A 13147-nucleotide genomic window follows, 5' to 3' on the forward strand; every position below is an offset into this window, starting at 1 on the left:
ATCAGGTTGATCAAGCAGGACTTGCTTTTTATGAACCCATGCTGGCTACACCTGATCTCTGGGCTGTCCCACACATGCTGTGTGATCTCACTCAAGATGATCCGCTCCATAACCTTCCCTGGAACCAAGGTCAGGTTGACAAGCCTGTCGTTTCCCAGATACTCTCTATGGGCCTTCGTGAAGATGGAAGTCACGTTGGCAAATTTCCAGTCCTCTGGGACCTCTCTAATTGACCAGGACTGCTGATAGATGGTGGAAAGCAGCTTGGCAATCACCTCCACCTTTGGTGGATTCCACCTGGCCCCATGCATTTGTGACAGTCCAGGTGGAGTAGTAGGTCTCTGTTTCCTTCGTTATCATGGGGGATTTAATCTGTTCCCCATCAAGTCATGAGACTGAATACTCTGAGAAGAACTGGTCTGAAATATGCCTATTAACAAACAACAATTGTTTTGTGATATAAACCTAAAGAAAATGATTTAGTCTTACACAACAGGGGCATTCTTTACCCGTGTATGTGGTCCATTGCTTACATATTATATCTGCCTATTAAGAAAAAAATATTAAAGGGTATTTAAAGAATAAGCATGTCTGCCCTGGCAAACCTGGAGCATGCGCAGGGTACCAAGTCTCCCATGCCCCATTACCTGTGCTCCTTATTCTCTTTTCTTCTGGACTGGGCTGCTGCCATCTCTCATGAAGATTTCTCTACTTCTCCTACAACAGCAAAAAGCAAATGCACACCTCTTATTAAACATGCAGGGGCACACTGACATATTTCTTGTAAAACTGGTAACCGCTCATGTTGCATAGCTGTAGTGATTAATTTTACAAGACGCACAACAAAATGCACTCATTCTTAATAAGGTGCGCAGAGAGTGCACTCACAGTGCTTACTAATGTGTAGTCAGTAATGTGCATTCACTCAGCCTGAGCACTCAAAAACTTAATAATTCATAATAAGCCCTCATGATAAATATAAAACACGTCTGTCCAGAATAGTTATTAGCATTGCTTCTTGGTTCTGGGAGACTTTTGATGCATACTCTTAACATTTGCTTGTGCAGGTCAATGTACCTTTACATCATGACAATTCTAAATTTAAAAAAAAGAGAGAGAGAGAGAGACCTTTGTTAACAATTTTGCAAGACTGATGGTAATTCTGAAATAAACTACCACATCACTTTTGAACATTTAATTGTTTGGCTTCTGAAGATTTAATTCTAAGACACAAGCATTCTATCGCTTTTCTTATTCCATGCCAGACTTCCTGTGGACACACTGTAAATCCTTGAAATATTTTTGCATTCCTTCCTTATCTCTCTGACTCAGAATTCTTTGGTACTTGGGTTAGGTTTGTGAGATCTAACTCTTCCTCTGAACAAGAAGGAAATAATGTTATGCCTTTCTTTTACCTCAGCCTGTTTCTAACAGACTGGCATATTTATCCCTACAGTTGCTAATTATTGATGGACAGCAGTTAAGAAGTGACCCAGCTACTGTGATGGATGAAGTGCAAAAGTTTCTTGGAGTCTCTCCTCATTATAATTACTCTGAAGCTCTAACGTGAGTCTGTTTCTTTATCATCTGTTCTATGGAATTACAGATTAGTATATCGTTAATTGCAAACAACAAGAAAAACTCACAAGAAAAACAATTTTGCAAAGAAAAAAGCATTTTTTTTAAAGTTGTGTTTAAGATGCATTCAGTTTTCCCCTAACTTGCATACATGTATTATAGAATTTAATTGCAAGGTTGCATACATTTCCATGTGCAAATTCTATTTCACACAACATACAGTGCAAATGATTGCTCAGTATTTTGTATTAGGAACAGAATGAAGGCCCATGTTCATGTAAAAAATGTCTGCTACCTTTGAGTGTTAAACCACAGACGCCCAAGATGTTTTCTCTGGTTCTAGTGCTGCTTTCCTAGCTGCAGTGATTAATATGTGGATTCAGTTGATGTAAGTTGTGCATGTACAAGCCCAGCACACATTTGCACATCACACTGTTGAACATTATGATATCCTCCAGAAGCTGAAGACCCCCTAGTGTTAAGTCTGAAAAGATTAGTTTAAACATTTTTACCACATTTATGTAGCTGTTTAATGGCAGATTAGGAGAACAGCATTCAGTATGGTGGGATTCATCTGCTTGCAAAGTTTGCTTTTATTGCAGACCAAATACATCATTCCCTAATCCTTTTTCCATAAGTGGTTGGGCCAGTTCTGTTGCCTTTTTCCCTGGCAGCAGTCAGGCACATGGCATGGGTGGATCTCATCTGTATGCTGCCATTTGGGTGCAATTATGAACCACTACATGCAGACCTCAACCTGGGATACGGGGGAAGCTCAGATTTTCACCTGAAGTTGGAAACCCTTTTTTGCCTGGGGTACCAGCGCTGCAACTTGAGGTGCTCTGCAGGAGCCCAGATCAAGGTCCTTACACAGAGTGGAAGCCTTGTGATTGACTGCCTGCAGCCTCTGGCTTGGAACTAGTGACTGCAGCTATGATGAGCCTGGATCGTATTTCTCATCCTTGCCACCCGGAGGATTAGACTTTCCCCAGAATAGGGGATTAATGGCCTATGTGGCACTTTCTCTTTGACATGTTTCAATTCCCTGCAGGAAGGCAGAGTCTTTGTGGAGGTGGGAGTGGGCTGAATTTATCTCTACCTTCCTAGTCCGACGGCAAATTGTAAGAAGCTTTTGCACTGAACATCTCTGTGTAAGGATCTTGTCATCATAAGCAGAGCTGCACTGGAGGAATCCTGGCACATTCGTGGGCTGAGAAGCCTTGTGCCCTGATCAAGGCTGTTCCTAGTCCATGACAGAGGGGTTGGCACAAGGGAGAGCATCTGCCTTCCCTTCCTGCATACTGACAACAGGAAAACTGCCAGAAAAATGAGGCCACCAAGGCCACACTGGCCCCACACAGTTTCTTCTCCATCTATAATTTGTCTTCAGTATTGTCTCTGGTGGGAGGGTTATACTTATTTAAACTACAGGCATGAAGTGAGAACTGAAGGTCTGCTGCTCTTTGACTCTCAGGGACATTGCACTGCCAAAATTCTTTTCTAGAGGAGAAGTGTTGGATTTCAGAATGTGATTTTTTAAGTCGTTAAGTTTCTGAAGCAGAGGAAATACAGCTGAACTACTGGTGCGCAAACAACCGCTGCCACACATCTGCAGGGCCTTCTGCTTTGCTCTAGTAATACACACCTACATGCATATGGCTTCCTTTCTGTAACTAAATTAAAGTCAGAGAAGTAACATGTAGAGGAAAAAATGCCATCTCCTATGTTTTTGAACAGAAAAAAATGTATTGCAAAAAGTTCTATAAAATTATGCAGTCACCATTTAGAGACACTGAGAATGCAAATGTGTGATGGAAGCCCACACCTCTGTAAGGATTTAGAATGGAAAATGAAAATGCATTAAATGATGTAGTGGCTTTATCTTAGAACAGTCAACGTAATAGGATAATTCCCAGTCATTGCTGCCTAATAACTGCATACCACACAGTTTTAAAGTCATCACACAGCAGCCTAAGGATCCAGTCCTGCAAATGCTAGCGAGCAATAAGTTCATTATCAATCATGAATACATAAACATCCCATGGGAAAGTAATATTCATAAAAGGACCAGAGAACCAGCCCTTCTCAAGCTGCAGAGTGAACAGAGCAAGGAAGTGCATATCACACTGGGTTGCCAGCTGGAGCACCATCTCTTCCATACATCAGGACACGCTCTTCCTGTTGAAGTAGTAAAACCCAAATGGGAAATGAACAAATATTGCAAGGACTTAACACATAACATTGGTAGGAATACACTGTGATCATCAAGCAAAGTGCTTGGAGAGGGAAAGAAGTCCATGGTGTTTCATGAAGTTCCCACCTGTTTCTATTCTACTCAATTATGTTTACAGGAGCCCTGAGATTTTTGCAGTACCTGGACACAGTAGGTTGAATTAAGTCTGAGATGCTTTTTCCTCTATCCAGAAAAGCCCTCTCTTCTACTATCTAAACTTATACATTCTTTTAATAATATTCAGTATGCTAAGTCTGAGGCAGAAATATTGTTTGGGGCACAGTTTTGCAGTTTTCCTTTTATGTCACATACTATATTACTTCTCCTCTTGGGAAATTAATGCAAGCCAGCTAACGTGCTTCTGTATGCAATGAGCAAAAGGAGAAAGCCAAGTAGAAAGGATTCTATCATCAATATATCAATTTAATCAATGATTTATTTATTTTAAATTGATACAGCTTCTGAAACAATTTAGGAAACAAGGGTCAGGCTTGCAATAATAGGCTAGGCAAGGAAAAAAAAGGTGATGAACATTCACTTTTCTCCAGAAATTAGTTCTGTACAGCAGCAAATCACAGGTATGCCCGTGTTATATGGACAGATCCAGGGCAGAAAGGTAGTCTGTAATTAATTAACTCCATGTTCCAGACAATTATACTTCATCCTTCTCAAACATCTGCTGAATAGCAGAAACTTTTCAGTTTCAGTGCCTTATGCATGCTGCAAGTCCCACTGCAATAAATTCAGAACTCAGCAGTGTTGTTCATTCCTTAGTGAGCATGTGCTTTAATGTCTTAATCTAAGATTCCTATATCTTTGAATTTTAGACATCAAAATCAAATTGCATATTTCATATAATATTGTTAAGACAATGTTTATATTTTAATCCCTTCTTTGGAATGGAAGTGATGCTTAGGCCTAACGATACGGAACAAACCAGCTTCTCAGGTGGAGCTCAATTACAACAAGAAAACAACATTCTATCAGAAAACATAAGCACTATTTATTTCACTCAAAAAATCAACATAAAACATTTTTATATTGGATTTATTATCATTTCATAGTCCAATCACACACTTTACTTTAGAAATATACTTAAGGATTGAGTCTGTGTCTGTCAAAGTCTGCTAAATATATCAGATTGCTCTTTTTAACCTCTTTCACAGAACTGACCTACAATATTATCAGCTCCTACTGGCCATCTGGAGCACTTTTCTAGAGCAAAATGATAATATTCTTGAGAATACAGTGTGCGTACTTCCAGCAAAAAGGGTTGGTCAGTAATTCTCCAACAAAGGTTTCTTCGCTCTTTGTCAGCTGATCAAAATGTAAGCATTGATCCGTTCATTTGACATGGATAACACCTCTGAACAAAAACAGACTACAAAATGTGAGTAAGAGTCTGGAAGATCTCTGAGGTTGTCCTTCAATGGAGTCCTATAGCTCTACATTTGAAACGTGTACTCTATGTGCTAGGTTAGCAGAATAAGCACAGGTAAAGTACAGTGTGAAAAACTTCTTGCCTAGAACCACTCTCAAAATGAATTGGGGGAAAACATTAAATTCCCAAAGTTTTCATGAGAGGAAAGCAACTTCCCACTCTGTTCTCACTATTTATGTCATCTAGAGATGTGTGCAGCCATAATTGTTAGCTAACTCTGATATTATAGTAGCTGTGAGATTCTTCCATAATTGAATCCTACATATAATTATAATCTTTTATAGGTTTGACCCTCAGAAGGGCTTTTGGTGCCAGTTACTGGAAGGAGGGAAAACAAAGTGCCTGGGAAAAAGCAAAGGTCGAAAATACCCACCCATGGACCAAGAGGTAAAGGCTTCACAGAGATTTAAGTTAACGTTTTTTTTTAATACAGGTGCTATGTTTGAATCCTAAAGCAAGCACTTTAAAAATAGTAATAATAAAATAATATAATAAAATAAATAATAAAATAATAAAATAAAATCACTGGCTTTGTATTCCTAAAAACCAAAATTTTTCAATGATCTCTGAATAGTAGGAACCCCTAGAAAAGGCTCTCCCTAGGAGGCAAGCATAACTCCCAGGCACCCCACTGCACGGCAGCACGAACCTGCCACCATTTTCTGCCTCCTTGTCTGACTATTTGTGTTGTTTCCCCCCTCACAGTCCCGAGATTTCCTGTCAAGCTACTACCGAGAGCACAACGTGGAGCTGTCTAAGCTGCTGCACAGGCTGGGGCAGCCCCTGCCTTCCTGGCTGAGACAGGAGCTGCAGAAGGTCAGGTAGCACACACGAGCAGGGGTCCAGCCAAGGATCATTTCCTTCACCGTGAAACCCCTGCTTCTCCGACTCACCTGTGATCGTCAGTAGAGGACCTCGTGAATAATGCTCTTTCTTTTTTAAAAAACAAAAAAACAAACAAAAAAAAAAACAACAATAGAAAAGAATAAAAAAACCAACAAGTGTTTATATGCACGTGCTGACAGTTATTAGCATCAACCCTTTTTGTCAGCTTCCAGGAAATATTATGGAGCTATGTGGCATTACTCTTTACCCAGAACAGGATTCGTGCATAGTCTAGTCCCTCTATTCACCAGAAAGTACCAGAAACTGTGCGTAGGACAGATTGACTTCAGTGTGTATGACAAATTGCAGTCTGTCAGGACACAGTCAAAGGATGGGAACATCTCTCGCTGGATTGTGAGGTTGGTCAACTCCTGTTTTTTTTTTTTCCATTCAATCGCACTCCACATTTTCCTAATATTTCACTGGGGAATTGAGCACTATGCAGCCTGAGTCCCTCGTGTTTATGATATATGCAGGATTAACATACTACTGTTATTTTTGCCACTAAATGAGGTAGACTAGCTTTTTGTCCTTTCTCTTTCTTCTTACCTCTTGCTTCAACGGGCTGATGGTTGGACAAAATGATCTTTCTTACACCTATTCTTCTGTATTTCCTGTCATAACTCACAACAGTCTGTGTTCTTACTTCTGTTGCACACTTTCCTGCTTCACAAGAAGATATATCCTTATTTACTTATTTACAAGTATTGTTGGTGTACAGCTCAGCTAGGTGGCTCTCCTCTTAGATCTGAACGCAATCCATTCACTTTCATCTTGATGGGACTGCTTTGCCTCCCTACTCATCAAATCTGCTCAGTTCCTATAGCAGCTGTGATAGAGCTCTGAGATCTGAAGTTATATTAAATATTTCTTTCATAATGCCATGGGACTCTTTAAAACATTATCAAAACCATTTAAAAGCTGAACAGGCCATTAGAGAAATGTACTGACAACAACCTAATGTTGTCAATTTTGATTTTAACTGGAAAGGAAAGTTTTTGCTCTGAAGCCTTCAAAAGAAGAGGATGGGTTAGTCATTTATCAGGTCGCAATCTGAAAACTATTACAGAAAAAAACCTCTAATGACCCAAGCTATTTATTAAGTTTTTGAAAAAATCTACAAAGACCATTGAAGAACAGAGTATTCCTGTAGATCTTAACAGTGTTGAACGTACAAGTATATCCACTGTGTATCACAGACACATTTATGATGAATATGTTTTTATGCCTACATTTCCACATATTGCATGTATCTAGATGAGGTATACACTTAGTTCCAAATACTTGTGTTTTTTTGTGCCCATAAGGAAATGAAAGAATTTGTTACTAAAAATATAATATTATGTACTACATTTTCGTGTCAGATCTGTGTGGGCAGGGTTGACAAGGCTGAGCAAAAATTCACTGAGAAACTTGAGCTGGGTAAAAAAATAATATTTGGGCACATTAGTCTTGTAACAACTTTTTCTCAAGGAAACAAAAGTTTTGCTACGCGTTCTTTATTCAGATTTCCTTGAGATAGTTTCTAAACACAAGCCCTTTCAGGTGATGCATCACACCATTTTTTCTACCATTTTTTGCATCGATAAGCCCAGGGGTTCCCACAGCTATCTTTTTATTGCATTTTGCCCGCAGCAAAGGCAAGATAGTGGTGGTACTTCTCACAAGTGTCCTCTGGCACCACCTGCTGACACGTTTTCTCTCACGTGTCCTTTGCTTTCCTCCACCATTGCCCAACAATCTTCACCTGGCTTCCTTTCATGTCCCTTCAGCTCTTTAATCAGTCTCAGTGATACCCTGGTCCAGGTCCCTATCTCACATGAGGAGCCAGGAGCCAGCCCTGCCCTCCTTGGTTCCACACACAGCCCATGGAGTTGCATGGGGAAGCAGATGAGGTGCCACCAGCACCAAGTCTCTGTACAGCCCCTTGTGCTCCTCATCTCTACCTCAAGCCTCACATTTTCTGCACAAGAACTCACAGCAGAGCAGGGAACGGCACAAGGTCAGGCATCTCCTGCTGCCACAGGGTACAACTTATCCAACATCACCAATCCAATGCCTACATGCATAGAGGAAGGCATGAATATACAGGAAAGCCTGAAAGGCAAATGTTGCCTAATCTCATATTTGCTTTCAAATACTGAAATGATATTCATGTCCCACAAGTGAGACTTCACTTTACAGGTGATAGAGGGAAATAACATTTCTAGGACTCATTTCACTTAATCTCAAAGTAGATTTCTTAAATGAGTGAGATTAATCTTGCCTCTTCCTCATCAATGATTGCTAAAGGCAACTTGTTCAGAGGGAGAGTCCAGATGAAGAAGTATAAAGCGAGGTGAGCTGAAATGTAAAATGTAAAGTAAAATATAAAACATCTAAAAGTGACTCATCATCATTGAAAAAGATGAATTTGTAATTAGTCCTCAAATTACAAGCTGAAGAAACATGAAAAAAGTTTCAGGATTTTTTCAAGGAAATGAGGCAAATGTCATAAAATCCAGAACATTCTTTTTTGTTTTTAGCTTTTCATCTAGGGAAAAAAAAAAAAAAAAAAAGGAAAAAAGGATTTAATCTTTTCAACTCTCAATTCTGTAATAGCATCATGTCCTTAAAACGCATTGGACTTTTTTTATATCTCATCGTTATTTTTTTGGTTTGAATGGGCTCTGCATTACCCAGAGATCTCGTGTTCCATTGAAAACTGACATTTGAAGTGACTTCATTATGTGTCACATAAAGATGAAATAACAGCATTTCAAAGTTTCATTCCTTCCACTTGTAATAGGACCCATCAACACAGAATTTCTCCAGATCAGCACATTATAGAGGAGCCTTTGTGAACTAGCTGTAAATGATCTCGATTTCTTTTATGCCTTTGATATCTCTGACCATGTAATTGTTGGAATTCTTAAAGACCAGCAAAACAAATGCAATAAAAATGAAACATTTATTCATGGCAAGGGGGCTGTAGCTCTGAAAGATAATTCTGGGCCTTCGTTCCTATTCATAAGCTGCAGGTTTTGTCTCTGCAATACTTCCATGAGGTGCAAGCTGTAAATCACGCTGAGTTTCACATCCCAAAGGCCTTGAGGGCTGCAGTTATCTCCCATTGCCCTAGAAATACTGATTCCTATATAGGTTTGAAGTAGTATTGCTGCACTAAGAACCTGACCTCCTGCCCATTGGGACGAGTCTTCTCGAGTAGGAGTCTTCTCATTAATTCCAGGAGACCCTGGCTGGCCCCAGGATCTGGTTTCGTCAAGCACAGTCTGCATGACTGTAGTTTCACTCCACCCTATCACTGCTGGAAAGCCAACATTAGCTTGATTTCTATTACGGAGTGCAATTTCTTCCTATCCTGTTAGTTGATCATGGCTGTGGCATAGCTGGGGCTTCCTGACTTGCTGCCAGCCTTGTCATGTCACTGCCACCAGCTGTGCACCATCCCCCACCCCAGCACCCCACAGGGCACTGTCTGATCTCCTCCCACAGCACAGGTCTCTATCTGCTCCCATCTCCTCCATCTCTGACCATGACAAATCAAATACCTCAGAGGCCGATGTGGGTGTCAGGGTCTACCACAGCAGTTTTGATAACTGAAGTAGGACTTCAGCCCTCAGAAAACCAAGTCTGTGTAATTGAGGTTCTTTTCGAGTGAGAAGCAATTAGAGCGGCATCCAAAAACTTCTAAATTATGTATTGACCTCTCAAGGTCTGGAATAAAGTTGCCAGATTAACTGCTTATAGATGTTTTCTAATAAAACAAATTTTCTCTCTGATATGGAATCAGACTGCCAAGTGTCCCCAAAACAAATTAAGATGGTGACATTATAAATTCTTGGGGGAGGAAAATTTGGAATAATGAAAGCACCGATGGGTTGAGGCTCTCTGATGCGATAAGGCAGCAAGGACATGCCCTGAATATGAAGGCAAGAGCTGAATATTTTCCCTTCTCCTTCCTCCATGCTTATGTTAACTTTTGAACCAGAGTAGTGCATGAAAATTACATGACAGGCAGAGCCTGTGAGAAGATGGAATACTGCCCATCTCCTGATCCATCAGCCAAGAAAGAATGGGGTGCAAGGAGCGTGCTTCAGCTGAGCTGGGCCACCTTAAAGATAGACCTCAACTCCCAACTCATTATTTAGTTTCCAACAGTAGCAAATTATTTTTATAATGGGTATAAAATTGATGTTTATAATAGGTAAGCAATATAGCATTCAAACAGGTGCAACGTAGGTATATAAATCAGCAGAGATTAAGTGTCCAATTTTACTGTATTTAAGTAAGTTTAAGTTCACTACTGCTGTCGTGAGCAGCTTTGTTTGCACATGCTATTTAAATTCGCCATTTCAGCTCTCACATTAAAGTAGTCACTCTCTCTCTTATCAGTAGATACTCTCTCTCTTGAAAAGGCTAAAAACTCATACAGGCACCTCACTAGATTTGTCCTCATCAGTATCAGATCATGAAAATTAGCTTTAAATGTTAGTCTATCCATCACTGTATTAGCTCAAATATCTCTGGAACTGTTGCTTGAAAGATTTTATTTTAAGAAAAGCTTTCTTGCAGGAAAATTCCTATATTGTCCTTATTTTCTCTTTTTTCTTCCAGTTCATCCTCTTAGTGCAACTGCAAAGGTGTGGACCTGCCTATGGATTTGTCTCCATCACTAAAAACCAAACGAGGACTTGCAAACAACACAGATTCTGAAGTGATCAATGTTCTAGTGACTGGATAACTTTTCTAAGACTTAATATCATTTCCGTAGTATTTCAAAACAAAAGACATTCTCTTGATAGAGTTGAGGAAAAACTTCACAGTCTTGCCCAAGCCTTTTCTTTGTTTTTTTCCTTCTTGCCCCATGTGACGACAGCAAATCCAGATAAACAAGTACTTGGTGTTGAAGAAAAAGAAATCAAAATGCATTTTAATCACTCAAAATATTTTTGTTGGGGGGTGTTGAGGGAGGTCAAAGTCAATATTTGCTGGAATTGTTTTAAATAATTGATGTGAATACACCTTATTATTAGTTTTCTCACCTCTGCAGAATAAACACTTCTAATGGTATATTGTACTGAGAGCTTTTATTTCCTCTCTCACACTTTCTGAGCCAAAATCTGCTCTTCAATGGCCTCAGCGGTGTATTTGGTGTTCCACACTGACTCAGCACCTTCTCCCTCAGCAGCCCGGACACACTGGGACACACGGTGCCCCATCAGCTGCCTCCCTCCTGGCAGGCAGTATTAACTAAGTCAAGTCTGGGGTCATCAAGGGTCTTTTTTGCCCCCTAAAATATCATGATGCTTCTATTTTTTATTATACAATATTCATTTGTTTTATAGATCTATGTCAGAATGAGGTTAAATCACATTACAGCCAAGAATTCCTAGTGCAAACCTTAAAGAGATTATGTCTCACTAGAGCTTTTTTTGGTTAAGTGAATTAGGAGTGACACTGCAGACCAGATCTTAATACCAGTCTGGCTTCTTTCTGGATCTGGTTGATGCTTTCAGACAAGGGAGATGTAGTAGGTAAAGTTTTCAAAATATTTTCGGGCTTCAAGTCAGCTTTTCAAAAATGACTTTCAGGCCCTCAGAAACTGAGTGATTGGCTTTCTATTGTAATTATTTGTTAGCAATTGAATCAGACAGCCAGGCTCTTTCGAAAGCCTGCACAGACATTCGCCTGTCTGCTTCTTTGGATCCCAAATGCCTTTATACATCTAAATGAAGAGATTACTGAACAAATGTAGCTATTTTTTCCTATCACTCGGTTCTTTCCTAACCACCTCTTATTTTTCCTATTTATTTCCCAGTGGGGAAACGAAGCCCTGTGGAAATCACTGCCAAAACCCAGCAACAAATCTGAACAGCACCTGTATTTTTACCTAAAAGAAAAACCTTATTTAGTATAAAGATAGAGGGGTTCTTCCAATAGAAGCCCTATTTCCATTACATTCATTAATGCTTACATTTCCCCTTCCAGCTTTTGGAATCACGTTATTCCCTCCCAGACAAAGAGAAATCTGGAAGCATTAAAAGATCTCAGCTCAGGTTCTTTCTAAACACAGTTCATGAGAAATGTAGAAGGCCATTTTTTTCATGCATGTAAATAACCACATTCCAGTTAGAAACTGATTTATAAAATTACAGAAATTAATTCTAGATGTAATTTATCATCAAATTCATGAAGAATTAACAATTTCCAACAGAAACCAGACTGACATTTGCATTTCAGTCTGCTGCAGCTGTTAGGTTGGGGGAAAAAAAACCATTTAAAATATCTAAATAAACTCATACATTCCACTTTTTGTTTACAAAGCCATTTCTTCCTGATGCAGCTAAGTCTAATCAAATATGGGCTGGTTTTATAGACCTCCTTCTTCTGGAAGAGGACTGTAACATGTTAATACACAAATCTGTTTTCACCACAGAAGGTCAACTAGGTTTATGAGCTGGTAGTTAGAATTATCCTGTGGTTTTTTTCAGAGGTTATTTTCAGCCAGAGGAAGGTCAGCAGTGGGTGGAGGGGGATTCCTTAATCTGTCTAACTTGCAATTCCATAAAAATGCTATGGGGGGTTCAAAAAAGCTCTCTAATTTGGGAGATAATTGCTTGCCATTCAATTGACTTTGTACTTACTACTTCTCTAACTCTGCTGTCTCGCAGAACTTATCTGTAAGCCACATTCCCTTCTGAGTAATTTAACTTCCTTCCATACTATGATTTAAATTACGAGAAAGAGCTGGATATCTGAGGGATGAGTTCTTACAGAACTTCCTGCAAGTCAGTTATTTATAGACATTTCCTTTAATATTTTTTGCTTCACTGTGTTTGCCCCGGCCAAGGAATCATCTCTGTGTTAATCTGCATGCCCTCCAAAGACACAGTTCCCAGTAACATCGATGATGATTTGATATTCTCATAAAGGAGAGATTAGACTCACCAACAGAAAATGTTGTTTAGCGATATTATAGTAACAGCACATCTTCCTTCAGAGCTTTG

At 39.6% G+C, this 13147-nt stretch overlaps 1 protein-coding gene across 3 annotated transcripts in view; it reads left to right on the plus strand.

Moving 5' to 3' along the window:
- LOC125691904 (bifunctional heparan sulfate N-deacetylase/N-sulfotransferase 4) overlaps positions 1 to 11196 on the plus strand; it is a 158317-nt gene extending 147121 nt beyond the window's left edge. For all 3 annotated transcript variants that reach the window (XM_048941861.1, XM_048941864.1, XM_048941862.1), the window contains 4 exons: positions 1457 to 1566; positions 5537 to 5639; positions 5958 to 6496; positions 10755 to 11196. In XM_048941861.1, the coding sequence (XP_048797818.1) occupies positions 1457 to 1566; positions 5537 to 5639; positions 5958 to 6077 (333 nt within the window). In that variant the 3' untranslated portion in view covers positions 6078 to 6496; positions 10755 to 11196. The remainder of the gene's footprint in view (positions 1 to 1456; positions 1567 to 5536; positions 5640 to 5957; positions 6497 to 10754) is intronic.
- The last annotated feature ends 1951 nt before the right edge of the window (positions 11197 to 13147 follow it).

This window comes from Lagopus muta, chromosome 4 (genome assembly GCF_023343835.1).
Source record: "Lagopus muta isolate bLagMut1 chromosome 4, bLagMut1 primary, whole genome shotgun sequence".
Classification (NCBI taxonomy): Eukaryota; Metazoa; Chordata; class Aves; order Galliformes; family Phasianidae; genus Lagopus; species Lagopus muta.